The sequence below is a fragment of the Trichechus manatus genome, unplaced genomic scaffold (genome assembly GCF_000243295.1).
Source record: "Trichechus manatus latirostris isolate Lorelei unplaced genomic scaffold, TriManLat1.0 scaffold00045, whole genome shotgun sequence".
In the NCBI taxonomy this organism is placed as follows: domain Eukaryota; kingdom Metazoa; phylum Chordata; class Mammalia; order Sirenia; family Trichechidae; genus Trichechus; species Trichechus manatus.
In genome coordinates, this window is record NW_004443981.1 from 5760377 (window position 1) to 5788092 (window position 27716).

Below are 27716 nucleotides of genomic sequence, written 5' to 3' on the forward strand. Positions count from 1 at the left end.
GGTGAGCAATTAGGGTCTCATAACAATGTATGTATAAAAATTTTGTATGGGAGACTAACTTGGGAAAAAAAAACAAAAAACAAAATCCTTACTCTGCCCTCCAAGAGGAGCAAGCCCAGCCCTCCCCTACCTCTCACCCTTCAGGAGCTCCTCTCAGAGTACAGCCCTTCCTCCCTCCCACTTGCCTCTCTGGACACCTCCCCTTCTCCTCCTTGCTGGGCACCTGCACCTGGCAGGCTTCCCAGCCCCCAGGGCCAGCCTCACCTCTGCAATCATTCAATGTCTTTTCTTCCTCGAGACCCCAAAATCTCTGAGGGTGGGACTGTGACTGTCTTGTTCATTACAGTTGCCCCAGTACTGAGCAGTGTCTGGCAGGTAGAAGACGCTCAGCAAATACTTACTGGAGAAATAAATGTTTGCCAAACAAATGCCTACCTTCCACCTCTGCACAGGACCCTCCTGCCTGGATGCCTCATGGTCTAGTTTGCCGCACAACATGGTTGCTGAGACCTCAGGCTCTGGAGCCAGGCTGCCAGGGTTTGAGCCCAAGCTCTGCCAACTTACTAGCAGTGCGACCTTGGACAAGTTACTATGGCTGTGTTTCAGTTTTCTCATTTGTAAAATGACACTAACAATAGCGCCTAATTCACAGACTAAAGGAACTAGTACCTGATTTATTGAAGGATTAAGGGAAAAATGTATCAAGTGCTTAGCAAAGGTGGTCCTGGCTGGTGCAAACAGTTTGTTCCAGGCTACTAACCTAAAGGTTGGTGATTCAAACCCACCTGGCAGCACTGTGGAAGAAAGGCCTGGTGATCTGCTTCTGTAAAGATTACAGACAAGAAAACCCTATGGAGCAGTTCTACTCCGTCTAACACATCGGGTCACCATGAGTTGGACTCGATGGCAACAGGTCTGTGCTTAGCACAGAGTCCAGCGTATTTCTTGTTGGACTCTTTCCATTAATACCTGGGCCACTTCAACCCAGTCTTTCCCTCAGCCACAAAAATCTCCTACTGCCCTGAACTGTTTTGATTAATTTTAGGATGAAAGTCATTTCCAGGAAGAGTTTAAAGGTATCACGTCTGTTTTCTCTGCTGCTTCACATTAGCAGACTCCGGACTAGAGTGGACTAGAAACGTTTGTTAATGTACTGAGGAGAGGTAAGGTGGGAAGTGGCTGAGGAACCTAGCCGGAATTCCAGTTTTTCTAGGGATAATCCAAAAGTACGGAAATAAAAGTCGATTTCTTCTTCTTTTTCAGATTTTTAAGATGTTCACCCACAAAAACCTTAGACTGTATTTTTCCTTGATGCTTCCCAGTTTAATAAGGTGGGTACAAATTATAAAGAGAGAGACTCGCCTAGCAGGCATGAAGAGTGAAGTACTAGGACAGAACTCATTAGTGAGATGACTGAAGCAAAATTTTAAAATAAGAACTATTTCATAGCAATGTTATGAAATGGAAATTAGAAAACTTTCCATTTTGCATGCTTCTTTTTCCTCAGAAACCTAGACTTTAGATCATGACTCCATTTTCTCTTTCAAGGTGAAAAACACCACTGAGCCTCAGTTTGAAAGAGAAGAAAGCTCAGAATCTAACTCAGGTCTCCGACACCTGCTGGCCGTGACCACTGGGATCGGGCCTGGGTCCTCACTGACGGACTGTTGCGCCTCACCCACCCCAGCTGCTCGGTGCCCATCGGTGGGGGGCTTAACCTCCTCTGCAAACTCCTGGACAGGGAACTTTCTGCTTAAATCTGTAAAATGAAGTCCTCAGAAATGTCCCAATATGTGTGATTTCCAAGAAAATCATACTACTAATAATTAAAAAATGCCTCTGAATAAATGAAATCCTAGAAACAGAGGAGACATTCACCTAAAAACCCTCCCAATTCTACCCTAGAGGGAACAGTCATTTCTGCAACTGAAGGCTGTATGCTACACGCTAAAACAGACTGTATCCAACTCAGCGGGTTCTATACAAGCCATTTATTTGAAATGCCAACTATATGTAGGATAAGTCAGTGTTACATGCTTATCAGTAACAGTAGAAAAATAGAACCAGTGAAAACCTTTGTACAACTGTAATGGTACTCAAAAGAGAAATGTATCGTTTTACAATGCTTCACACAGACGAATTCAAGTTTGGAGGTACCTAAATAAAAATACTATATATTTCTTTAAAAAACACTATGTACAATTGAAGCGTAAACAAGTTTTACAAAGTACTGGTTATGCAGGTTGTAGAAAACACTTGCATAGGACATGAAATCAGTTTAAGAAAAATTTCTGAGCCTTTAGCATTGAAGGCACTTGACTTTATACCAGTAACAGCACAACCACAAGAAATGCAGTGTTGTTAAGATACCACCAGTCTGAAGTACAGATGTGGTACATAAACAGCAAGTGGAGTTCAGGAATCTTGACCTTCCAGCCCCCCATCCAAGAGCAGGATTCCGTACCACCTGCCCACTTAGCCCAGACACAGCCCTGTGCAGGTACACATTGAAGCTTCCAGAGCTATCTGATCTCTTAGACAGAACCCACATAAACACACAAACACAGAGGTTACTTTTAACACACACACTTGCCAGTATTCTTTCTACAGAAACGGCCACACCATTATAATATTCAGAATATGGGAGGCTGATGCACAATCTTAGGGTTTTCTAGAGGAAAAAAAAAATCAAAAGATTTGCCAATACAATAATTACATAACATCCATTGCAATCTATAGGACAAAAAGACAACTTAACATTTCATTAAAACATTGTTCATATAATAGTGTTATTGAGAATGCGAAAACACCTTTTAGCAGTGTGCACAGTAATTCTTTTAGTAACATTAACTGTAATGAGATTTGAAAGTAAATTATTTGTAGACAAAGTAAACCACTGCAGAACCGGGAATAGCACCCATCACTGCCGTTTTAATAACTACAGAAAGTTGAAAGTCAATCCAATAACTAAAAAAAAAAGTCAAATCAGCATTTCCCTTTGAATTCAGTCCTAAGATAAAAGCGTAAATGCTTCAGAATTGCAAAAAAGTATCTCATAAGTGTTTTCATGAAACACATTTTTTCCCTAAAAGGCAAATTAAATATTCTGAAGACACATGTTTTGCCTAGTGTAGTTACTGAGAAACGTTCACCTTTCACCTCCAGCAAACGGCACGCTGATGTCGCTCTGCGGCCCCCTCAGCTGCTGCAATCGCCGTCCCTCCATTTTGTCTGCATTACCACTGGAACTCGACTGCACAAGGATTGTGCCCTTTGCTAGAACCTGAACAAGTCAAAGGATGATGATTGTAATAAAAAGTTTTTGAGGGAGCTCAAATAAGGATCAGGTAAAGTTTCACAGAGAGTTCTACGAAAAGACAAACACACAGAACTCTCACTAGAAGTCACTACAATCTAACCGGTTACTGAAACGTCGGGCTAACTGAGGTCTAGGGACGTGTCCCAGAAGAAGCTAAAGGGGCAGGTGAGGAAGGGTAGGTTACATGAAACACTTAAACAACTACAGTTCAGGAATTGCCTTTCATGCTGCTATTTTCCTTAGGAGTCACAGATGACTTTGAACTTAGTCATCAAAATCATAAAACTAAAACAAAAAATAGAAGAAAAAGACCAAAAGTATCTGTAAGAAACTTGGATCTCTTTCCACTCTAGGATCTACATGGTAGTTCTCTAACTTCGACACACAGTGGGTACTGCAAGTGGGATTGTCTGAACGGCCGCATTGTCGATGGCCTCTAAAGGAGATCTGGTATTCTTATGATTTGGTTCTTATCACATTTCTATACCAAGTAAAATGCCAGTTCCTGTGGCCTAAATGTTTTATTATACACATATATTTTCTTTTTCTGAGAGCAACCTTACTCAGACTTCACATTTACCTTAGTACAGCATAAAAAAAGATGTATAGATGGGTTCAAAAGCCAGAGGCACACCACTATTCAACCTACCCTATGAACCACACTCCACAAGGTACATTAAAAGTTCACTAGTGCCTACCCTACCCCACACAGAACTACGTTTACCTGCTGCAAGTCACATCAGTCCCCAATCTCATGGATTAAAGCCAGTTTCCCCTCTATACACATAGTTCAGCCACGTGTACTACTAAACTACTAAAAGCAAACTTCATAAACTAAACAACATTATGAACACTGACCCCTTATTTTATATTTTTGGGATATGAAAGAATATTCAATGAATTTTAGGCCAAGAATGTGTGGGATCAATAGCTCTGGTCTAACATTTCAATAACCCAGGTCAGAGATAAAAAATGCCCCCCAACCCCCCAAATTAGGTCTATTCATTCTCATTGGCAGTACCAGCACAGTACAGTCTGATTCAGAAGATAAATTTAAAACTGTATCAAAATAACTCATGTCAACACATATTAATACACATTAAGGGATATGATGGGATTAACAACTTTTGTTTCTGAAGAGAGACAGACTGAAATTGGGCTTCAAAAGACACCATCATCTTAGAGTCAAACCTCCTAAAAATGAAAACAGAGTTTGATGTTTTGCTATTTTAAGAAAGGAGCCTTGAGCGAAATGCTCAGCCGACCTTCCAGCAGACTTGTGTTTCCTCAGGGCGATGTGGAGCTCGGTCTGCACCATCACCAACATCCACAAACGCACTAGCAGCAGCTAACTAGTCAGGCAGCAGAACAAGTGGCAGCAGTGTGCCAGTGTGTAGAGATACACTGATGTGTTTTCCATCTTTGAGACTATCTACTGTTAGGATTTCTTAAAATGTCAGCTTATTCCTGAGTGTATATCCACAGGGTAAAGTAGGAAAAGACTGTAAGAGAGACTACAGTTTTGGGAGAAATCAGAGTTGTTGACACCCAATAGAAACCTATGTACTTAAAAGTGCATGTAATTCATGTATCTGGTAGCTTGGAAAGGCTCCCGAGCCCTGCATAGTTTAGAGTGAGTGTGAGTGACTCATAGTTACATATATACACATACACGGAAAAGAGGTTTCCAAACTTCCTTCACAGGAAGGAACTTCCGGAAAGTGTCTTTCCTTCTAAGTGCTACGGCTGTGTTTGTTTTGTGTTTGTAAAAATACAAAGTGAATGTTCAAATAATGTTGAAGTGATTTAAAAACTCAAATACTAATATATTTACATTAGAGAGTAAGAAAAACAGTCCTTAGCTCACACATTGCCCTTCCAAGGGAGAGGATCTTAAAATATCCCGTGCTGCAGTGGTTCAGAAAAAGGCCCAAACCAGCATCCCAAGCGGACTTCAAGTAGGACATGTAGTGTTTAACCAGAAAAAAAAAAAATTTTTTTTTCTTTTCTTTTTTGGTGACAAAGCATTACGCATTCTACAACAACTTTTTATAGGACACCAAAATTCAGACATACTTTGAAAGACATCTGAAAGAAAACATATGCTTACAAACACCAAATGACATCCGTAAGACTGAAGCCCTTTTGTTTTTTGTTTTTTCCCACAGACAGCAAGACGACAGAAGGCAGCAAACACTCGTTCCACCCATCTCAGCTGGAGAGTCGACTCTCAGAATCCAAAACCCAGTCAGTAAAACCTTTAGTTTGCTAGTTCCACTGCTTTATAATTCCAATTAATTTGATCTCGTTAGAACATCATTTAGTGATACTCGAACGCACACTACTGGAATTTTCAGTGACTCTGGTACACAGTCCACACTGAAGAAAGCAATAGCTTTAGCCTGGGCATGGAAGGCTTTTCTCCTTCCGTGTTCTTTACGGAACCAGAAAAGTTCAGGATCCTGAGTGGACTCCCGCTGGAGGAATGCAGACTAGCTCCCGAGACTTATTAAAAAAGAAAGATGTTAATGGAGATCGAGCAGGAAGATTCTGAACTAAAATCATTACTAAAAAGAGAGGAAGATTTTGATGTGCGGTTCTTTGGAATTTCTATAATTAAAAAATAAACACAGAACTATTTCATAAGAAAATACATCTTAGTGTGCAATCCAATGCACATGGGAATCGGTAGATGAAAGGTAAAATGCAAAAAAGTATGAAAATACAGTCCTTTATATGTGGCAATAAAGTTTAGCATACTGATAAAAAACCAATACGGATAAAATAAACATACAAGTGCAAAAAAATTCCATCATTTGTAAAGAGGAAAAAAAGTGCCAGCTTGCTTGCTCTTAAAAATGCTTCCCCACACAACTGTTCAAACACAAAACAGACAGATGCAGCATTCAAAACAACCCTCCTAGCATGCTATGTGTGATAAACACATATATACAAAAATAAGGATGAGATCATGTGAGCCCGAGCCGTCAGCTGGCATGGAGAACTGGTCTGTAAGTTGCTGGGTTCCATCATAAATGGGAGGTCTCACATCTTAGGCACAGACGACGTGGAGGATGCTCTCAGAGGGCGGACTTTCTGTAGAGGAAGTCGGGCTTGCTTGGTGACCTCCTTCCTCTGCTTACTGAATCCTCTCTTTCCAAATCCGGGTTTCTCTGGGCTCCATGGCCCAGGGACTCGCTGTCTGCCAGTCTCCTACTGGATCTCTCTTCTGGAGCTTCAGAGCCACATGCGGAAGGGGAAGGTCGGTTAGAAGTCAGCCCAAAAGTCAAGTCAGTTTCTACTGCTGTTCGTCCCCTGACATGGGCTGGACCATTACCAGCGTTTTCTGGGGCTGCCAAAGGAAAGTCTGACCGCTGGGGAGGTTGTTCGACGACATCGAGGTGGATCGGCTCATTCTTTTGTCTGTGTAGATGCACATCAGAGGAAAGTGGATATTCTCTCCTAGCTTCCTCCTGTTTTTTAGGAGAGGTCTGGCTAGGTAGGTAGGCTGACTTTAAGCCACTTGGTGATGACTTATTGTGGCTGTACAAATCGGGACCAAAATATCCACCGTGTGAAGGGGGAGGGCTACGTCTGCTAGGAGCAGGAGTAGAAGGTCTGCAAGCAGCATTTGAGAAGTCATAGAAATCTGGATACTCCTGCTGATTTTCTCTAGCATCTGTTTTTCGCTCTAGTGTGTGTTTCTTTTGAGAAGTGTGTGTATGCCTCTGTGGAATACACGACAGATGCTGGGGAGGCCCCGGTCCTACTTTGGAAACTGACTGGCTTAGTTCGGTATCTACAGCAAGTTCTGGAAGCCTCCTGTCCTTGAGTGACAATGTAGATACCCCCATGGCGATATCTGGCATTAGATCATTTAGCACAGGCTGTGTACACTGCAAACAGAAAAGAAATGGGTGTAGTTAAAAAAGGCCCATGAATCCCTCTTTGTTCACTGATTTTGTCTGATTATAGAAGTAATACATGCTTATTTTTAAGAATTAAAAAAATACAGAAAACTAAAAGCAAAAAAGAAATCACCCCTAACTTTCCCCAGAGATAACCGCTATTAGCGTTTTGAGGTATTTCAAGGTATTTCTTGTACCTTTTTTCTTTGCATATATATTAATTTTCACAAAATTTAGCACATACATAATTCTACCCTTAAATTTTCTCTGAAATCACCATTTTCAATTACTGTGTAATATTCCATGTGTTGATGAACCATGACTTAACCATTCTCCTCCTGCTGGACATTGAGGTTGTTCACAATTTTTCATTATCATAAGCAAGACTGAAATGAACATACAAATTACCTTTAAAGGGAGTTTTATTTAAAATACAAAGGAGTAGAACTTTTGTAACTATAGACACGGGGGGGCCAAGCCAATAGGACAGGAGTCTGGCTTATCAAACACTTCAACCTTTGCTGTTTCTGATTTGGGAGTGGGGGCTGTGGCGGGGAGAGTGGGTAGCGGGGTCTAAGGCAGTGAGGAAGAATCATAACTTGGCCTAAGGTGCACACTAGTCCGTAGCTTCTAATACGCCATATTTTAACGACATTTCCCCAAACTAATACATTATCATTTGTTTTTCTCTATACTGAACACTACTGACAGTGTGTGACTAAGTATGAAGACTTAAAGATCATTATTTTTTGTCAAATGTATTAAATAAACCAGAAATTCCACCTCTAATGCAGTGTAAAATCGAGTATGGAATTCTCTTTTGAATTAGTATCTCCCAGCATTTGCTGTGACTCACAGTCAAACGAGCGCTCTGATGGACGTGCTTGCTGGAGGCAGAGATGCAAGGGGATGAACTTTCTGCCCATTTTCTGAACAGGGAGGCTTTTGCAACGTTGTCCCTGATGGTACACTTGGCCTAAGAAACTTGCCCTCTTTGTCCCATCAATGCATTCTGTACAATAACAGATTCTACAGAACAGTAGACTAGAATTTAGGCATAGATTCTAGGCATGGACTTAGGAGACCATTACGACACTCGTGCATGCACTTATATTGTCCATTGTTATTGTGTGCCGTCGAGTCAATTCTGCCTCATAGCAATCTTATACGACAGAGGAGACGTGCCCCACAGGGTTTCCTAGGCTGTGATCTTTACAGGAGTAGACTGCTAGGTCTTTTCTCCCATGGAGCTGCTGGTGGGTTGGAACCGCCAACCCTTCAGTTAGCAGCCAAGCACTTAATGACCATGCCACCAGGGCTCCACTGCCCATTAACCCTTTGTAATACTTGCAATTAAAATAAGGATAAGGAAGGCACTCCACTGCTCCTACTGCATACACCTCCAGTCTCTCTGCTTCTGTCCTTTCTCATTCACCTACACCATCTCTCTCTCTCTTTTCCATACCCCTCAAGTCTATGCTTTCAGTTTGTCAGTAACACTTCTGGGCACAGCTGAATCCCAGTGGGGCTCTTGGGGCCAAAGGAATTGCTTCTAATATTAGTCTTTCCAATTGCCTCATCTACATGTGAAATCTGGACAATGAAGAACTGATGCGTTCAAACTGTGGTGTTGGCGAAGAATACTGAATATACTATGGGCTGCCAGAAGAATGAATCAATCAGTCAATCTTAGAAGAAACACAGCCAGAATGCTCCTTAGAAGTGAGGATGGTGAGACTTTAACTCACTCACTTCTGACACGTCATCAGAAAACGGCATTATGTTTGGTAAAGAGGGTCCGTGGAAACAAGGGAAACCCTTAATGAGATGGACTGACACAGAGCTGCAACAATGGACTCAAACACACCAACGATCATGAAGATGGCGCAGTACTGGCCAGCGTGTCGTTCTGTTATACTTAAGGTCGCCGTGAGTTAGTCGACTAGACAGCAACTAACAACAACAACTGAAGTGTTGACTTACCACTTGTTTCTCAGACGTTATTGTTGCTGATGCCGCCGCTGCAGCAGCAGCGACTGTCTGCCTCCCCAGTCCTGCAGTGTTTGTGCAATCAGGGGGTGCTGCTTTAACACTTGGCAAATAGACTGGAGGAGGGACCACTTTAGGAGGTGTTCTGGAGTGAAAGAGGGAATGATTGCAGGGATAAGAAAACGACCGTGAAGGATGCTGACTGGGAGGTCTTTGCTTCCAACCCACTTTCAGTTGGTTATGGATCGGGGTAGCTGGGGGGTGGTACGGAGGTGGAGGAGGAGGCAAGGGTGGATGGAAGGCCACAAAAGAGTCCAGATCTGTAAACATGGTTTCTGCAGTAGGGGTACTGTTAACCCGACATCGCCCAGACTGTTTCATTGTCAAGAGTGGACTTTCATCCCCAAAACGCTCATCAGGAAAGAACTTGTGAGGATTCTAAGAAAGATTAAAAAAAGAAAAAAAAAAGAATATTTATTAGCAGATTTCTTAGATGGAAATTTACAGGCTGAAAGAATTAAGTAAGCTACCTGAGAAAACCACATTCAGCAAGAGTAAAGGGCACAACACATTTTTCTAGGCCAGAAGCCCAAGAAAAAAATGACCTTAATAACCAGCAAGCAGGTCAGTAATCTCTTGCAAGATTATGCGATAATGAAAAAACATAATAAAACCTAATTCACATGGGCTTTCCTAATAAAATTAACATTAAACACTAAAGGAAGAAAAGGTATACTACTAAGGATCCTCCTAAAATACCCTGACAGAAGTCTGAACACTCTCAGTCTGAAATAAAGGACTAGAAAATAATATACCTTACACATTATACATGACTAAGTTTGATTAACATTTTGATAAACATATGAAAATACTTAAATTATAAAACTTTATATAAATTAAGATACAATGTAGACTGTCAAAGAGAATACAGATAAACAGAAAACCAGACTATATATTTTATAGAGACCACAGCAAAAATAGAAAAATCATGAACTTAAAAATGGCCCGCCGTCCTGCCTAAGAACACCGTATCATGTTTACCCTTTTGAAGACGTGGGCTGAAGCAGACTCGGTTGTCAGAAAACAATTAAATCACTTGTCCAGATGAAATTAAATTTTATTTTAGGCTCTGTTTTAGTGGCTATGATCAGACTACTTTACAAACCCTATCGTAACTGCCAAACCAATACTACTGCTTTCGTACCTCAGATTAGAAATGAGTGTTCTTTTTCAGCTGGGTTAAAAAAAAAAAAAAAAAAAAGCATACATTCCTTGATTCTCATGCTTGTATGGTTTGAGCCCCTGTGCAAAAAAATTTCTTGTTTAAGGGAGAGGAGAAAGAAAAAAGAGGGGTATGTGGAAGATCTAGAAGTATGGTAATAGGCCGAACCTGAAATCTAGTGACCAAACCAGAGCGAGAGAGCAGTGGAGGGTTAGAATTTTCTACTTCCTCTGCCAGACATTCATACCAAGGGTCTTCTAGCAGCTGCCATTTATATGCTTATTATGTACCAGATACTCAGTTGCTTTACATACGGCACCTCTTATCTTCACAACAACCCATTTTACAGGTAAGGAAACTGATGCTCAGAGCGGTTAAGGAACTTGCTCCGAGTTAACCAACTAATAAGCAGCAGAGTCAGGATATAAACCCAAACAGGTTGCTCAGAATGACTAAATAGTCCCTGAAAAATGATTGAGGCTCCCTATTTTAAATACAGTTTAATGCTGTTTCCTACCTGCAAGAGCTCCGCGGCGGCATCTGCAAGCCCAAACTCTCTGAGCACGCGAATCTGGATTTCGTAGCTGACAGTGGCGCCTTCCCCACAGTTAAGCGCGTAGGCTCTCTGCACCTGCTCAGTGTGTCGGAGTTCCTGCAGACGCCTGACCATGTCTTTCATAATGAGCAGACGAGGAACTGCAAAAAGAAAGACTGTGTGTAAGCAAAATACATGAGCTGAGTACACAAAAGACCACCCCATGAGCACATAAGAGTTTTAAAAAGCATGTTTTGCATCAGAATCTCTTATACAATTTTTTAACAGTATTTTAATTTCCTGGCAATATGTTAATTTATATACATATAATTATTTTTATTTAACTTTGTTGTTGTTGTTGAGAATATACACAGCAAAACATACACCAGTTCAACCGTTTCTACATGTACAATTCAGTGACATGGATCACACTCTTTGAGCTGTGCAACCATTCTCACCCTCCTTTTCTGAGTTGTTCTTACCCCATTAACATAAGCTCACTGCCCCCTAAGGTTCCTATTTAATCTTTTGAGTTGCTGTTGTCACTTTGATCCCATATAGATCTTAAAACAGCATAATGCTTTTTTACTAGTTAAGCTAAACTACTGTTTGGTTTTAAGACTTCAGGGATATTTTTGGTTTAAGGTTTATTTCAGGGCAATAGTTTTAAACATCTATTTTTTCAAGGTTGACCATACCAAACAGTTCCAGAGTTGTATTAGTTCAGTTCATAGTCCGAATAAAATTTTATTCACACATATTCTCTTCTGAATCTCAGAGTATTTCATAAGTCTTCAAAATACACTCATTCTTTTATTCAAATAAGATTTTGCGTCCTATGTGTTAGGGACTGGACTCCAGAGTCCCCACAGTAAAGACATGCTCCCTGTCCTCAAAAAGTTCTGGCGTCAGTGAAGTAAACAAAGCAAACAAGCACAGAACAGGGAAGGAAACAGGCACACGGTGCTGAAGGGTGTGGAGGAAGGGCACCCGACCCAGACCAGCGGCAGGCAGGAAAGGCTTCTTAGACGAGGTGGATCCTGAGTGGAATCTTGAAGGATGAGAGGAAACTAGCCAGGCAGAGGATGCAGGATGAAGGTTTTCAAGTGAGAGACAGCACGGTGTAAGAAGCTAGCGTAGCTAGAGCTTAGGGCTCAAAGGTATAAGCAGGAAGGGTGTTGAGAAAGAAGGATAAAAAGACCGGTAGGGGCAGAGCATGTGTCGTGATGAGGAGTTTAAACTGTATCCTGTGTACAGTAGGTGCCGTTTGTGCAGGGAATGCCAGGATCAGAGCTGTGATTGAGTGACAGCACTCCAGCAGGAGTGTAAAGCAGGGTCGACAAGCTGTGGCCTGAAGGCTAACTCCAGCCTGCTGCCTGTTTTTGTAAATACAGTCTTACTGGAACACAGCCACATCTATTTAGGTATTATCTATGGCTGTTTTTCACCTACAACGGCAGAGCTGAGTAGTTGTGATAGAGACTATATTGTCCTCAAAGTCTAAAATATTTATTGTCGGGGCCTTTACTCAACAAGCTTGCTGACCTCTGGTGTAAAGAACAGAATGGGAGTTAAGATTAGAGACAGGGCACCAGTGAGGAGGCTACTACCACAGTTCCCGAGCCTGCACTGAGGCTTGTAAACAGTAGGGCTGGAGAAGAGGGGATGAAGCCTACAGACTGCTATTAGGTAAACTGTCTGGAGTGGTGACTGATTATTAATTTTTGTGGGAAGGGACACGATTGTTTATTAAGTGTTTACTTTGTGCAGGCAAACTTGTAAGCGTTTTACTCATGGTGCTTCATTAAATTCTCACAACAGCCCAGAAAGGAGATAGTATCCCCATTTCAGAGATGAGGAAATGAATGCCTTGGGAGGCAAGCAGCTTGTGCAAAGTCACACAAATAAAGAGGCAGAGGCAGGATGAGTCCACAAGTCTTCACCACTAAGCTAGACTAGCTATACTGCTTAGTGTGGTGGGCAAGAGGAGAGAGGGACCTAGGGCGACACCAGAACAGCCATGTCTCATTAGCTAAACTACAGAAAAACAAGTCTTATTCTTCTGAGCATTCATAATTGTGAATGTCTTTGGTTTTTAGATTCTGTTCTAAGATTATTTTATGCTGATATTCAATTGTTATTAACTCAAGCCTATAAAAATAATGCTAATTACCAAAGCTACAAAAGCTACACAAATCAGCTAAAGAAATATTTCTCTTCATACTGTTATTCAATGTATGTTTTGAGTAGTGGTAACTGGAAAGAGCTATACATTTCTGACCACTGGATCAGTGTTGTTTTTTCTTCTCTTATGAATTAACACTAGAGCCCTTTGCTCAGAAATTTTTGGGGATATCAGTTACACCTCCATCCGTGGGCAACTGCCCCAGAGTAATAACACATAAGCTGGCAATAAAACAAACTTCAAAGAGCAGATGTTGAGAAACTGGATCTCCAGGAAACCAATGGGCATCACATTCTTTTGGGGCATATATTGATTCAAAGAAGTACCTGACCCAGGTATAAATTCATATTATCTTCCCAATAGGTCTTATAATGTGAGAAATACCCTGTGGTGACAAAAAAAATTCTGCTACACCAGTGGTTCTCAACAGGGGATGATTCTGCCCCCCAGGGCATATCTGGCAATGTCTGGAAACGTTGCTGGTTGTCACAACTGGAAGGTGGGGCAGCATCTAGTGAGTACAGGCCAGGGATGCTGCTGAACATCTTACAATGCACGTGACATCTCCCTACAACACAGAATTATACAGCCCTAAATGTCACTAACGGAGCCCTGGTGGCACCTAGGAGCCCTGGTAGCACAGTGGTTAAGTGCTTGGCTGCTAATCAAAAGGTCGGCGGTTTGAACCCACAAGCTGCTCCACGGGAGAAAGATGCGGCAATCTGCTTCCAAAAAGATTACAGCCTTGGAGATCCTAAGGGGCAGTTCTACTCTGTCCTATAGGGTTGCTATGAGTGGGATTTGACTCAATGGCAGTGGGTTTTGGAAATGTCACTAGAGCCACGGTTGAAAACTCTGCTCTGAACTGAAGAACTGTACACACTTGTAAATGTAAAATAAAACACAAAACAAAAATCTTAGCTTATAAGTAGAGAAAAAGGCATAATGGGTATTGAAATGTGGAGAGAATTAGCAGACACAAAGGGGTCCGATCAGCAATTACAAAAACGATAAAATTATTCATGCAAATATAAACACCTGATGAAAAGCTACCACCTTACCTGGAATTTCATTGGCTACAACTGAAGGAGGGCTTGACTGGTTACTGCTGATCTGCTGGTGGCTGATCATGTGACAACACTGTGGCACAGCGTTACTGACCATATAAAGTGTGTCTGGCACATTGGACATTCTAACCATTCGCAAACGCACAAGATCTGTTTGTTCCACCATCATCTCGTCTAGCACTGACTGGAATAATAATTCAATATTAATAGAGTTAGTCAACCCGTCATCGCTGTTAAATCACACCTGGAGGAAGATTACTGCCTTCAACATATAAAATGGGAATTAGTTTATAGTCTCTAGTTCATAAGGTTTAAAATTAGTGGGGAAAGGAGAAACTACCCTACCACTTTAATTTTTAAAGAATCTTTTTTGGAGCCTCTTTGAAAAGAAATAATAATCTGAAAAATTTGCTTTTAATTGAAGTATATGAAATTTGATGGAGGGATATTAATAAGAAATAAATTATACATAAAAGTACTATAAAGAAAACAATGTGTACATGTGCTAAAATCAGATCCAGTGAAAAACGCTCAAAATAAAAAATATTAAAGATTAATATTAAATTAGAAGACTTACAAATAAACCCAATTTTGTTAAATTAGTTTCATATGAATCTATCTCACGAAACTGCAGAAGGGCCAAATTGAGATAAATGTACAAACATTATTCACATTCACTAGGGGCAACTGTTCACTTGTGTATGGGCAGAGCCATCTGAGAAACATGCAAGTTCCAAGAAGGACTGTCTGACTAGCTTTCCACAGTCCCATTTTGACACAGAGGAGAATGGAGGTGAAATCTAGTTTACTACAGACCTTTTATTACTTAATCAACCTTTTGTGAAGTCCTCCAGCTGTCTGAGTGAGTACTGAATCTATTTCAGAAAGACCAGACCCAACAATTCTGCTTTTTCCCCCTAAATTTTAGAACTATTCAAAATGCCAACTACTCAGTAAGAGTTAGATTATATACCTATTCAACAAAATAAGGTAAATTTCCCCCAAATCCCTTCATACATCTTAAACTAGAAACTCGACCAAAAATGAGAAAATTTAAAGGCAACTTAATTCTACACCCAAATTGTTTTGCCTTTTACATTTGTTTTAGAAAGTTTAATGGTGATTTCTGACTTTCAAAGACTGTCAGTTCCTCAAAATGCCAACCCAAAGTTCCTATTTAGAATGCATCTAATAAAAATTACAGAATTCCATTTTCACATTATCATATTTTCTTGGAGAGCTCTTTGTTATAACATACATAATGCCAACTATTTACATAATAGCCTGAAATTCTGTCTTAGTTTTAACACTTATTCTAAAATCAAACACAATTCTCAATAGTCAGGTATTCTAGAAACAGCTTACACGAAGCCCTGCATTTCTTTACATTTACTAAGGAAAACAAAATGTGGCAATCTTCTTTTAGAACATTTTCCCCATCCTCAAGACCACAAAATACTTAACTACCATTTTGTAAAATGACATTTTCCCCCCAAGTTAACAATTTACAAGGTAATTACAGTGAGAAAACTATAAAAAGCATTTTAACATGACCTAAGCTTTAAAAACACGTTTGATAATTAAACATTTCCGAAAACGATTCTGTTGAGTAGTCTAACAAGAACTTACTTTCACTTTCTTTATTAATGGATATTTAAGGTATTTCCAAATATTTAAGTACCAGAATAAACATCGTTGTATACATAGTGTGTAATAAAGTAGTCTAATATCCTAAAATGGTTTTCATTACCTTTGCTTCTTCCACATAGGGGGAGAACAGTCGAGGACGAACATATATACCAGCGTTTTTTTGCCGTAACCAGGCATTTGACTTTCCACCTTCAGTTGTAGGAAGCATATCTGATGGAGGAGTACTAATCAAGCCTCTTTTCATCTTAAAAAAACAAAATAAAACATTTTTTTAAGATAAATTACAGATTTGTGTACACTCAACTAAAACAGAAATATATTTGTCCCTATAAATAAAAATGTCCAAACTTTACCACTTAAAAAATATAGCGATATGTGAAATTTAAAAATATGTTTCATAATATTTAAAGGGCTCAGCAATAAAATATATAATTTAGTACCACATATAGTATATATAATTTTCCATTTTTCTCTAACAGAGGAAGGATGTTTTTAAAAAGAGATACATTATTTTAAAACTATAATGAGTTGGACTTTAAGAACTCTTAATGAAAAACAATTTTCACTTTTTTTCCTTATTCAATTAGGAACTGACTCCATTCCCTCCAACAATCAGAAACATCTACCTGGGCCTATGTCTACAGTACAAGGATGAAGGGCAATATGTGGCTAGGAACATAGGTTCTGCGGGAAGGCTGACTTGGCTTAAACTTTACCTTCCCATTTAATAGCCATGTGACCATGGGCATCCCATTTTACCTTTAAGAGCTCATGTACGGCCCTAAGTTTAAAGCACTGTCCAACTGACTGAATGTGGTTGCCCTGCTGTTCTCTAATCTATACCATGGGAATATAAATATAAATCAAGTACCTACTGCTCATAAGGTGGTTGTGAGGATTTAATGAAGGTAATGCAGATAAAAGCACTTAGCCCATTGCCTTGTACATTCTAATAGAACATTAAGGTTAATGGTCATTATTAGTAAATCTTTCTTAAGGATTATAATTACGTGTTAGGCATGGAATTAAGAGGGGAGATACATACTTTCTAAGACTACTAAAGCAAAGTTCTAAAATATTTTTCTAAACCAAATACTAGAGGGTTCAATTTGGTTTGAGTCCCAGGTTTTAAACAAAACCAAAAACTGTTCTGCCAATATTGTTGCTGGGTGCTATCGATCCTTTCCAACTACTAGCGACCCCATGTGACAAGAGTAGAACTGCCCCACAGGATTTTCTAGGCTGTAATCGGTAGGGAAGCAGATTGCCAGGTTTTTCTCCTGTGCAGCCAGTGGGTGAGTTCGAACCTTCAACCTTTCAGTTAGCAGCTGAGCACTAAACTATTGCACTACAAGGCTCCTTCACCAATATTACTCTTGTTAAGTATAATAAGCATCTGATTGCTACATTAGTTAAAATTATTTTTATATGATTAAAGATAGCATTACATATTAAAAAAAAAAAACCTGTTGCCGTCGAGTCAATTTCGACTCACAGTGACCCTATAGGACAGAGCAGAACTGCCCCTTAGGGCTCCCAAGGAGCGGCTGGTAGATTTGAACTGCGGACCTTTTGGTTAGCAGCGAGCTCTTAACCACTGCATCACCAGGGCTCCATAGCATTATATAATATTTATAAAATATAAAAAACTCATAACTCTATTATAACTGTAATAATGATATTCCAGTCTTTTTCAAATGAACTTTTACATAACTGAATTCTAGAATACATAAAAGTATATATATTTTGTATCTTCTTTTTTCAAGTTATATTACATCATTAGCATTTTCCATGTTCCTATATTTGCTAGTCTTTATAATCACCATTCAGGGCAACAGAATAGTCTGTTGAATAGTCATACTATAAATTACTTTCATTTTCCGTGTTATTAGGCTATTTCCAAATATTTAAATAACACTTACAACAATAAACATTTTTGTGCATATCTGTATTTTAAAACCACTGCTGCTGTTGTTAGGTGCCATCGAGTTGGTTCTGAATCATAGCAACCTATGAGTCCTACATCCTACATACAACAGAATGAAACACTGCCTGGTCCTGTGCCATTCTCACAATCCTTGTTACGCTTTAGCCCATTGCTATAGCCACTGTGTCAATCCATCTCGTTGAGGGTTTACCTCTCTTTTGCTGACCGACTACTTTACCAAGCATGATGTCCTTCTCTATGGACTGGTCCCTCCTGATAACATGTCTGAAGTAAGTGAGACGAAGTCTCATCATCCTGGCTTCTAAGGAACATGCTGGCTGCACTTCTTCCAAGACAGATTTGTTCATTCTTCTAGCAGTCTATGGTATATTTCATATTCTTCACCAACACCGTAATTCAAATGCATCAATTCTTCTTTGGTCTTCCTTATTCAATGTCCAGCTTTCACATACATATGAGGTGACTGAAAATACCATGGCTTGGGTCAGGTGCACCTTAGTCCTCAAGGTGACATTTTTCCTTTTAACGCTTTAAAGAGGCCTTTTGCAGCTGATTTGCCCAATGCAATATGTCATTTGATTTTTTGACTGCTACTTCCATGGGTGTTGATTGTGGATTCAAGTAAAATGAAATCCTTGACAACTTTAATATTTTCAATATTTTTGTTTTGTTTTTTTTTAAACCACACTTGGAATTATTTCAAGACCAGCAAAAGCAGAATTATCAAAGTATATGAACATTCTGATGGCTCTTGATAACAGATAATTGCTATTCATCTGGATTGCTTCAATCAACAATGCTACCAATGTACCAGCTGTACCTCCCCTAGGGGGTAGAGATATTTCAAAAATTACTGGCTTAACATGTGAAAAAAATAACATACTGTCTTATTTTGCTTTTTTTTGGTGTGATTACCAGTGAGACTGAACATTTTTTCAAATCAGAGATTCCATAAATATTTAATTTTCTTCTAGTTTTTCCATGCTTCAATTTAATATTTAATTCTTCAGTCTAACAGGGATTAATTTTGTGTGCAAGTGCAATGAGGGTTTAAGCAAACGTCCCCCTCTTGCTGATCAGTTACTCCAGCACCACAACGATTGTGATAGCTCCTTCATTATACATTAAATTCTTACATTAATTAGGATTTTTTCTGGACTATTTCGTCTTGCCTGTTACACTAGCATCACAGTTTAAACATTCATAGAGTTTTAAAATATATTTTAGATCCTAGAAGAGTTATTCCCTCCTTCATTATGCCCTTTTTAAAGAACTTAAATCAGTTTATTTTTCAAGATGACTTTTATAATGTTTCTGTGTGGTTTAAAAATCTATTATGATACTTATAAGAACTACATTAAATTTATAAACCAACTTTGAAGAACTAATACTGATAATATTTATTTTTCCCATCCATTAATTCGAGCAATTCTATTAGCTGAAAAAATTTACCAACTTTTTTTTTTTAATTATGGAAGTAACATGATTGCTCCATTAATTTTTAACTGGGTGTTAAACAGAATTCTAAGATTCATTCATCCTTTCTACACTGAACAAACCCTGCTCTCCTTCCTGTTCTATGTGATGTATTGCTGTTCTTCAAGAGTCTCCAAAGGTGATTTCTACCTTTTCCTTTTTAATGAGGAACTACTTGGTCTACACTGGAAAATGACTGAACTAACTCCCCTGGAAACTATGCTCCTGCAAAACTGAGACCAATTTACCCACTGAACTCTTGTTCACCGAACATTTACTTGTACTGTGTGCTAGACACTGGGGACACATTATTGAACCAAACAGACATCTGTCTCTGTCCTCATGGAACTTAAGGGTTCAGCAATATTCAATTAGTAGTAAAATTATTTATAATGATTAGAAAACAAGATAAGCACACTTTGGTGTATTTTTCTTTTCATGAAAAGGACAAATGAAGAAAGACACTTACTGCATCACTTAAGATTTCACTGTTTATAGGCAAGATGTGCTCAATTCGCACAAAAGGTAACAGAGAAGAAAGGATCTCTCTAAGCTCCTCGACATCCAGGTCTCGTCTTTTTACACCTCTTTTGTTCACACTATGAGCAGTGCCACTCAGTAAGTTTGGCTCTAGGAGACAGAAAATGAAAGGTTTCCAACCAAATCCAAATATTCAGAGAAAAGCTTTCTTTCTTTAGTATAGTCTCAGTAACACTCTAATATACTTGAGTACATATGCTTTGAAAAAGGTTATAAATAAATTATTTTTATGTCATAAGAAGTTTATTTAATAGAGATGTTCTTGGACAGAGAAAAAGAATAGTGTCAACAGCACAATAACACTCTTTTATAACTGTTCTGCCTTAAGGAATAAAGGATTCTTTTCTGTATATTAACTCACAAGGAGAAAAGATGACAATTTATCAAAGTCTATTTGATCAGGGATTTTTCTTAAGCTTTCTCATCTTTTTGTGGCCAGTTTTTAGCACAATCATGGCATCACAGGACATGTGCTGTATCTGGTCACTGTAGGTTATCAGTATTTTCATTAGGCTACCGTATGTTTAACAGCAATTTAATAAGACATTAATCCCTTGGTGCCCAAAGCAGCAAAATATAATATGCACCGGATCTAACTTCAAAATTTTTATGACAGTCTCCTAACCTAAATTTCCATACCATGGGAATGTTACTACATAAAAGTGAACCTTTGATCTCTGACATGTAATATATTTCCATCTTCCAGAGCAGAGAATAAAGGTTTTCTTCATTGGGTATTAGTGAAAGGGGAAGATGTCAAGTATATATATATGCTTATGATATTGAGGTGGAAAGAAAATTACATAAATTTTGGAAATCATCAATCATGTCTTCAATCTAGGGGGCTGCAGTTTTTTTTTCTTAAAAAAAATTACCACTGAATAACAACTTTTATAATTCATGAACATCAACACTGCATTTTTTGCAAATACTCTATAGACAAACTAGAATTTCTCTCTAATTATGTGCTACATATGTATATAAAGAAATTTTGTTTTGAGAAGCTAAGCTTTTTCTGAGTCATTCAAAATAAAAGTGTTGCACGTGTGTGGAAAAGGTATTTTTTTTCTTGCCATGATTTGGCTTCATACTTATATACTGAAAGGCACTGATTTTCGAATGTTTTTTTTTTCCTTAAAGTAGTGGAGCTCTGCTTTCAAATGAAATTTACATGAAACTTCCAAATATGTAACAGGTAACGGCAGAACCCTTAAATGTGAGGGTGACTGAAGTCAAGATGTAGCCTGGTTTGCTTTGCTTCCTTCTCATTCCTGCAAAAGAGTCTTCCATTTTAACCCAATCTGAAAATTCTGTTTTAACGGGAATTTTTTCAAGAATGCTTATTATATACCCATAATAAATATAACACTTCATCATCACCCACCTGACATCAATGAATAATGATTACGTAGTGTTATACATACTGGCATTTCAAAAAGTTTCCAAATTATTTTGTAATCTGAGAACTACTAAAGGCTTTTGCAGGCACAGGAAAATAAATTAGGTGAAATAAAATAGGAGAACTGCCTTTGTTCCCTAGTGCTTAGGTAGTAGCATATGAAACGGACACTATGAAAAAGTTCAAAGGCAGATTTAGCATGGTATTTCATTATATTTAAAAACGTGACGGGACAACTCTGTGAGTGTACTAAAAAACATTGGCTTGAACCCTTTAAACAAGTGAAGTTTATGGTATATAAATTATATCTTAATAAAGCTATTAAAAATGATAAGGGAAATCTAGATTTAATTTTTCTAATTAAAAAAATGTTGATTTGGGTCTACTATATAGGGATATAGTATTTCATGAGAGGAAGAGGAGAGGTGAGTGGACTAACCTGGGACATAAACAAAAGGCTGCTGGAGAACCATAAGCTTCCCAAGCTGAAGGCGCACCCTCCCACATATGATGCTTCCAACTCCATCCCCAAATAGAAATCATTCAGAAGTGGTATTTTTCCTTCACTTCCACAAAAATTTAAAAATAAACAATTTTTTGTTTTCATATTTTTTTGAGGTAAAAGTCACATAACAAAAAATCTACCATTTTAACCATTTTAAAACATATAATTCAGTGTCATACATTCACAATGCTGGGTAACCACCACCATCTAATTCCAGAACACTTTCATCAACAATATGTTTTTGTAACACTTTAATCATTATATGAAAAATTCATTCTAATACATCTGTGAATAATCAACATTTACTTTAGGCACACAGAAACATAAAAATAAAAAAGTATCCTTTTAAAGTTGCAAATTAAATTTTCCAATATAAATATTTCTAACAAAGTATATCCTCTCCACTAAAGGATTTTACTGATTGTAAAAACTTCTTATTTGCACCAGGCAATAGTGTCTATTTTCAAGACTGATATGTAGCGTGCGTTTCAGTAAGCTTTTGGGAATATGAGAATCACCAAAAACTTACAGTGCAAGCTAATTTTCTGAGCTTACCTCTGTCTGCTATTCTTTTCATCAACTGATGCTCTCCCCATTTAATCAGATATTTAAGGATATCTTGCTCACTTGCCTATAACAGAAAATGGTTTATATTTATTTTAGTAAAATTACATATATGGGTAATTTCATTAATGACTTTTCCTAATTCATAATGTATATACAGCACACAACTTATCATGCTTTACTATTTACACTGGCTGTTTGAAATTTCAGATTTAAATCTGTAGTCCATTAGCAGCAAACATACAAGACCTAATTACATGTGTTTTATCCATTAACCTCACTCTTGGCTCCAGCTAAACTTTCATTCTTATTTCTATTTTTTTTTTTTTTTTTTGCTCTATCTTGCTCTCTCCACCCATTTTAAATTTATTTTATCTTATTATATGATTTGTATATAGCTGCCTTAAATTATTTTTTGAACAAGATGAAGAAATAAAAGTATAGGAAGATAGAGTGACTAGATTTCCTGCAAGGACAGAAAAAAACAAGCATGGCAACTTGAGCATATCTGGCTACTCCAGTTTTGGCAGAAGGTACTCTACTGATTGGCGAGGACCCTTCAAATATAGTCTGTGAAACAGCAATGTGCCCCTCTTTCTTTACACTTTATTTAAAAACTTAGAGCAAAGGGCTGTTCTCCAAGTTTTTTTTACTTTCGAAGAAGAAATGCGAAGCTCCTAAAGACAATAATCTACAAGAACTGACAAACCCCAACTCCCATAAACATAATGCATACAGCCTGGGTCAGGAGAGTGAACAAAGGTTAATGAAGAAAGATCCTAAATAAATCAAACCCGATTATGACAACATTTGTACTGTAATCAAAGTAATGTAAGAAGGAAAAGCACAGATAGTAAGTTATTTAACCTGTCACTGAATTTCTGACGGAGATGGTAGCATTTCATAATTTTTCTAGTATAAATACAAGAAATAAGAACTGGCTCAATGGGCTTATGTCTTCATAGTACTAAAATTGTCGTATAATTTTCAGCATAAAATGGATATAGCCAATGCAAAAAAATTAAGCTTAAACACACTCTACCTAAAAATGTTTTTTGTAATATTTTAAAGCTGTTCTTAGTTTAAATCACCAAGTTAGACTGATATATGATGCAAGGACAAGAATTTGCTAAAAATGACTTCTGATTTAAAATAGTACAAAACATTATACTTTGGCAGAGCACATACACTGAGCTTTTAATATTTTCAGTAGATCAGAAATTATCATTCTTACTTTGTACTGCTTAAGGTACTGTCAACAATCTAAGTATCTGATACTCCACTAAAAATAAAATAACAGTTATACTGAATCTACATTAACGGAAGCCAAGAAAACCACTATTGGAATGTGCTTCTGATCTTGCCTACTGCCTCCACCTCCTTCCGGTAGCGCTGGTCAGGACCTGTGCTTGCTCACAATGTTGAGTAGCACTGTGCATGAAGGGCCAGTGAGCACAAAGTGGTACCAAGTGAAGATGGTATTCCTGGAAGGTTGATCACAGCCTGTTTTTCTCCCCCTACCCTACCCTAGATGGAAGTAAAATAGTGTACAGATGAGTTTCTTGGTGTACATATGAATGACAATGAATTTGAGAGGTGTATAAATGATTACCTGTAGGTAGTCAGACTGGATAGCAGTAAGCAGATGGTCTTTGCTGAGTTCATAAAAGACATCCGAAGTCATGACCTGGGAAAATTCCTCACAGAGGAAATGTAAAGCTTGCCGGTGCACCCACTTAGAGCCATATGGATGAGAGCTCCACTTGAGGATGGCAATTAAGGTATCTAATGAGATACTCTCAGCAATGATATCCTCACAGCCTAAAAGAGAAGGCAAATACTTCTTGAGATTAATCATAAATATTATTTATTGAACATCAGTGTACCAGGCACTATACTTAAAAGTAGCAGCAACAGTTAAAAAGAACTCAAGGAGATAAATAAAATCTCATGGAAATCACCAAGACTTGGTGGGATGGGGTAACAACAGACTATGACATCTGCAGGAAATCTGCTGCCCTAAAGAAACTGATCTATACGAAAAGGCAGGGAATCCTCACAATTGTTGAAGAAAATAAACATCTAGGTGCAAATCCAAAAACTTGAGTAAGACAGGATAGTAGAGAGCACTGGACCAAAGGGGAAAGCAGAGTAGGTAGAAATGATACAGCTGTGGGAACTGGCCAGTCAGAGGAAGGAGATGGGTGACACTGGACTGATGAGAGACTGCAAACCTGAGGAGACAGCTGGCTGGGCTGCCAACTAGGAAGACATCTGCTCTCAGTGTCATCCTAGTAAAAACATAATATCTTGCATTGTTGATAGTTTAATCCCTCAGAAAATAGACAAAATATTGAAGTTTTATGCTGATTTTGCACTTATTCTGGCAAACTAAAAGAAATAAGTGGTTTAAAAGAAAAGGACCGGGATCTTGGAGAAAGTGACTATAGCGTCTTAAGAATACAAAAAAGAGAAGAAAATCTGAGGATAGTCAGCTGTTCTCTTTAGGAACGACCATTTCAAAATATAAACATAAAACGTAAGTAAAATCTGAGTAACAAAGACTGTGGAAAGGGAAATGGTGAAAGTTGGACAGAAATTCTTTATAACTGAATTTCCTATAAAATAAAAAACAATCCGGATAACGTGAAAGAAGAGGCATTTAAACACCAGCAGCAACAAAAATGTGACTATACAGGCTGCTTTCTAATGAGCTCAGAGCTTTAAAAGATGTAGCCAAAAGAAAGGGCATCAATGAACTCTACAGACTTCCAAAGCTCAAAGTGATTGTGAAACCACAAAAGGTGAGAAGAGAAAGGGGGGAAAATCCCATGTTCAGGTGATACAAGATCGCTAGTAGCCAATATGGAGTCTACAAAAAGTAATGCCTCATTCCCTTTTCTGATATGGTACTTTCTCAGGGAAAAAATCACAGATAATCGTGTAACTTGATTTCTGCAAAGTATTTAACAAATATTTCATGATGTCACCAGATTATTAGCTCCACAAAGACTGGGGCTGCTGTCTATATTGTGTCTCCAGCACCTCTCCTACACATAAGTGCTAAATAAATATTTGTTGACTGTATGAAAGAGATCTTTGCAGGTAAGATGAAGAGATGTAAGATAAATGAGAGAACAGTGGTTAACAGAACCATTCATAAGCAGCACCGATTAACTTGGAGATGTAGTGGGTGGTCTCTGTTTTTGCCATGTTTCTCAAGAACTTTGATGAAAATGTTGAAAGCATGCTTCAAAATCTCCAGATGACCTAAAACTAAGGAACACAGTTAACAACACACTGGATAGTAGAATCTTAATTGGCAAAAAAGATGTGGCAAAATGAAGATGAAATTTAAGTAGGAAAACTATAAAGTTCTACATTTAGATTAAAGAAAATCAATTAAAGAGTTGCTGATACGGGAGAGCCAGCTTAACTACCACCTATATAAAACAGAATCTGGGTATTTTAACTGAACGAATGCAAAATGTGACAAGGCTGACATAAAACTGAATCAGAGGCTTTCAAAATACAAACATAGTCCTAGTGAAAGATGATAATGTTGTTCTGCTATCCTGTGGGGGCTCTGTGTTCTGTTCTGGGCCCTCAGTTTTACATGGGACATTGACAAAATAGCAGAATTCTCAGAGGGAGGGAGAGCTTGAGGCTTGTCACAGGAAAAAAGCACCAAGCAAACAAGATTATTTGGCTTATGTAAGAGAAACCTGACGAGAGACAGAAGAGCTGACTTTAAGTGTCCGATGGACCTTCAGAAAGCAGAGGAAAAACAGCTGACTTCACTGTTATCCCAAGGGCAAGTCCTGGGAAACAAATGGATGTTAACAGAAGGGAGATTCTGACTCAATATTAGGAAATTTCTAACAATTAGAACTGTCCCCTTCTTCTCTCAAAATAAGGATCCTTCTAGAAAAGTGTAGGAGCAGAGGTTGGCTCATCAAATTATGAATAGAGCACAAAGAGCTCTTACACTGGATGGGCAACTAAGGTGAGGTGTTCTCCAAGCTGCTTCCATCTGATACCAAAGCCGGTATCAGAGTAAACATAAGATTAATGTATTTAGTCTAAACATGAAAATGAAATCCTTATAAGGAACACTAAGACCACCACAAGGAAATCTATAGATGACACCCAAAGGCATGAATATATGCTAATGAAAAGTAGGAAAATGAAGTTTCTGATAGTTTTCATGATTTTGTGGTGAGCTAAGCTGAGGACAGACTTCATCCAGTAGCCACTGGGGGACTTCTGCTGGTCTGTTGTTTTAAAGCAGACATTGGCACAGAGTTGGGTAGGATGAGTCCATCTGACAGGGAAGTCAATGTGATAGATGTGTATGGGGCAGAAGCAGGGGAAATTAGAGAAAAGGTGGCTATTTGAAAGGATGGGTTACAATCTTACTAAACTAGGATATTGGCAGACGTAAAGAAAGAATTAAAGGTAACATGTATATTTAAACTTATGAAGTTTACAAAGAAGCAGGATATGAAAGGAAAAAATGGGCTTTGAAATTATATCGATTGGACTTGAAATCCCAGCTTTGCCACACAGTAGCAAAGTCACCTTGAACAAATTGCTTAAAATTTTTTGAGTCTGGAATTTTGTTATCTGTAAAAATTAAGGTTATACTTCCTATTTCATAGGGTTGTTGCAAGATTTAAAGGAGACAGTACCCTGTACTGTGTACTGTCCTTCCAGTCACCTAAGATAATTCTTATCTACTATCTAGTTAGCAAATAACCCTCACCCTCCCTCCCCACCCTGGTTACCATCAAAGAATGTTTTCTTCTGCTTAAACCTTTTGAGTTCTTATAATAGTGGTCTCATACAATATTTGTCCTGTGACTAAATTCACTCAGCATAATGCCCTCCATGTTATAAGATGTTTCACAGCTTCATCATTGTTCTTTTTCGTTGTGTAGTATTCCATTGTGTGGATATACCATGATTTGTTTATCCATTCTTCTGCTGATGGGTACCTAGGTTGTTTTCATCTTTTTGCTATTGTGAACAGTGCTGCAATGAACATGGGTGTGCATGTATCTATTCGTGTGACAGCTCTTATTTCTCTAGGATATATGCCAAGGAGCAAGATTGCTGGATTGTATGGTACTTCTATTTCTAGCTTTTTAAGAAAGCGCCAAATCAATTTCCAAAGCGGTTGTATCATTTTACATTCCCACCAATGGTGTAGAAGTGTTCAGTCTCTCCACAACCTCTCCAGCATGTATTATTTTGTGTTTTTTGGATTAATGCTAGCCTTGTTGGGGTGAGATGATATCTCATTGTAGTTTTGATCTGCATTTCTCTAATGGCTAATGATCATGAGCATTTCTTCATGTGTCTGTTAGCCACCTGAATACCTTCTTTGGTGAAGTGTCTGTTCATATC

At 38.4% G+C, this 27716-nt stretch overlaps 1 protein-coding gene across 2 annotated transcripts in view; it reads right to left on the minus strand.

Annotated features, from left to right (window-relative positions):
• Nucleotides 1-5349: 5349 nt before the first annotated feature.
• BTBD7 (BTB domain containing 7) overlaps nucleotides 5350-27716 on the minus strand; it is a 103952-nt gene continuing 81585 nt past the window's right edge. For both annotated transcript variants that reach the window (XM_023731753.1, XM_004376688.2), the window contains 8 exons: nucleotides 23920-24128; nucleotides 22299-22374; nucleotides 19769-19929; nucleotides 15976-16119; nucleotides 14220-14409; nucleotides 10956-11134; nucleotides 9211-9654; nucleotides 5350-7215 (listed from right to left, as the gene is read on the minus strand). In XM_023731753.1, the coding sequence (XP_023587521.1) occupies nucleotides 6400-7215; nucleotides 9211-9654; nucleotides 10956-11134; nucleotides 14220-14409; nucleotides 15976-16119; nucleotides 19769-19929; nucleotides 22299-22374; nucleotides 23920-24128 (2219 nt within the window). In that variant the 3' untranslated portion in view covers nucleotides 5350-6399. The remainder of the gene's footprint in view (nucleotides 7216-9210; nucleotides 9655-10955; nucleotides 11135-14219; nucleotides 14410-15975; nucleotides 16120-19768; nucleotides 19930-22298; nucleotides 22375-23919; nucleotides 24129-27716) is intronic.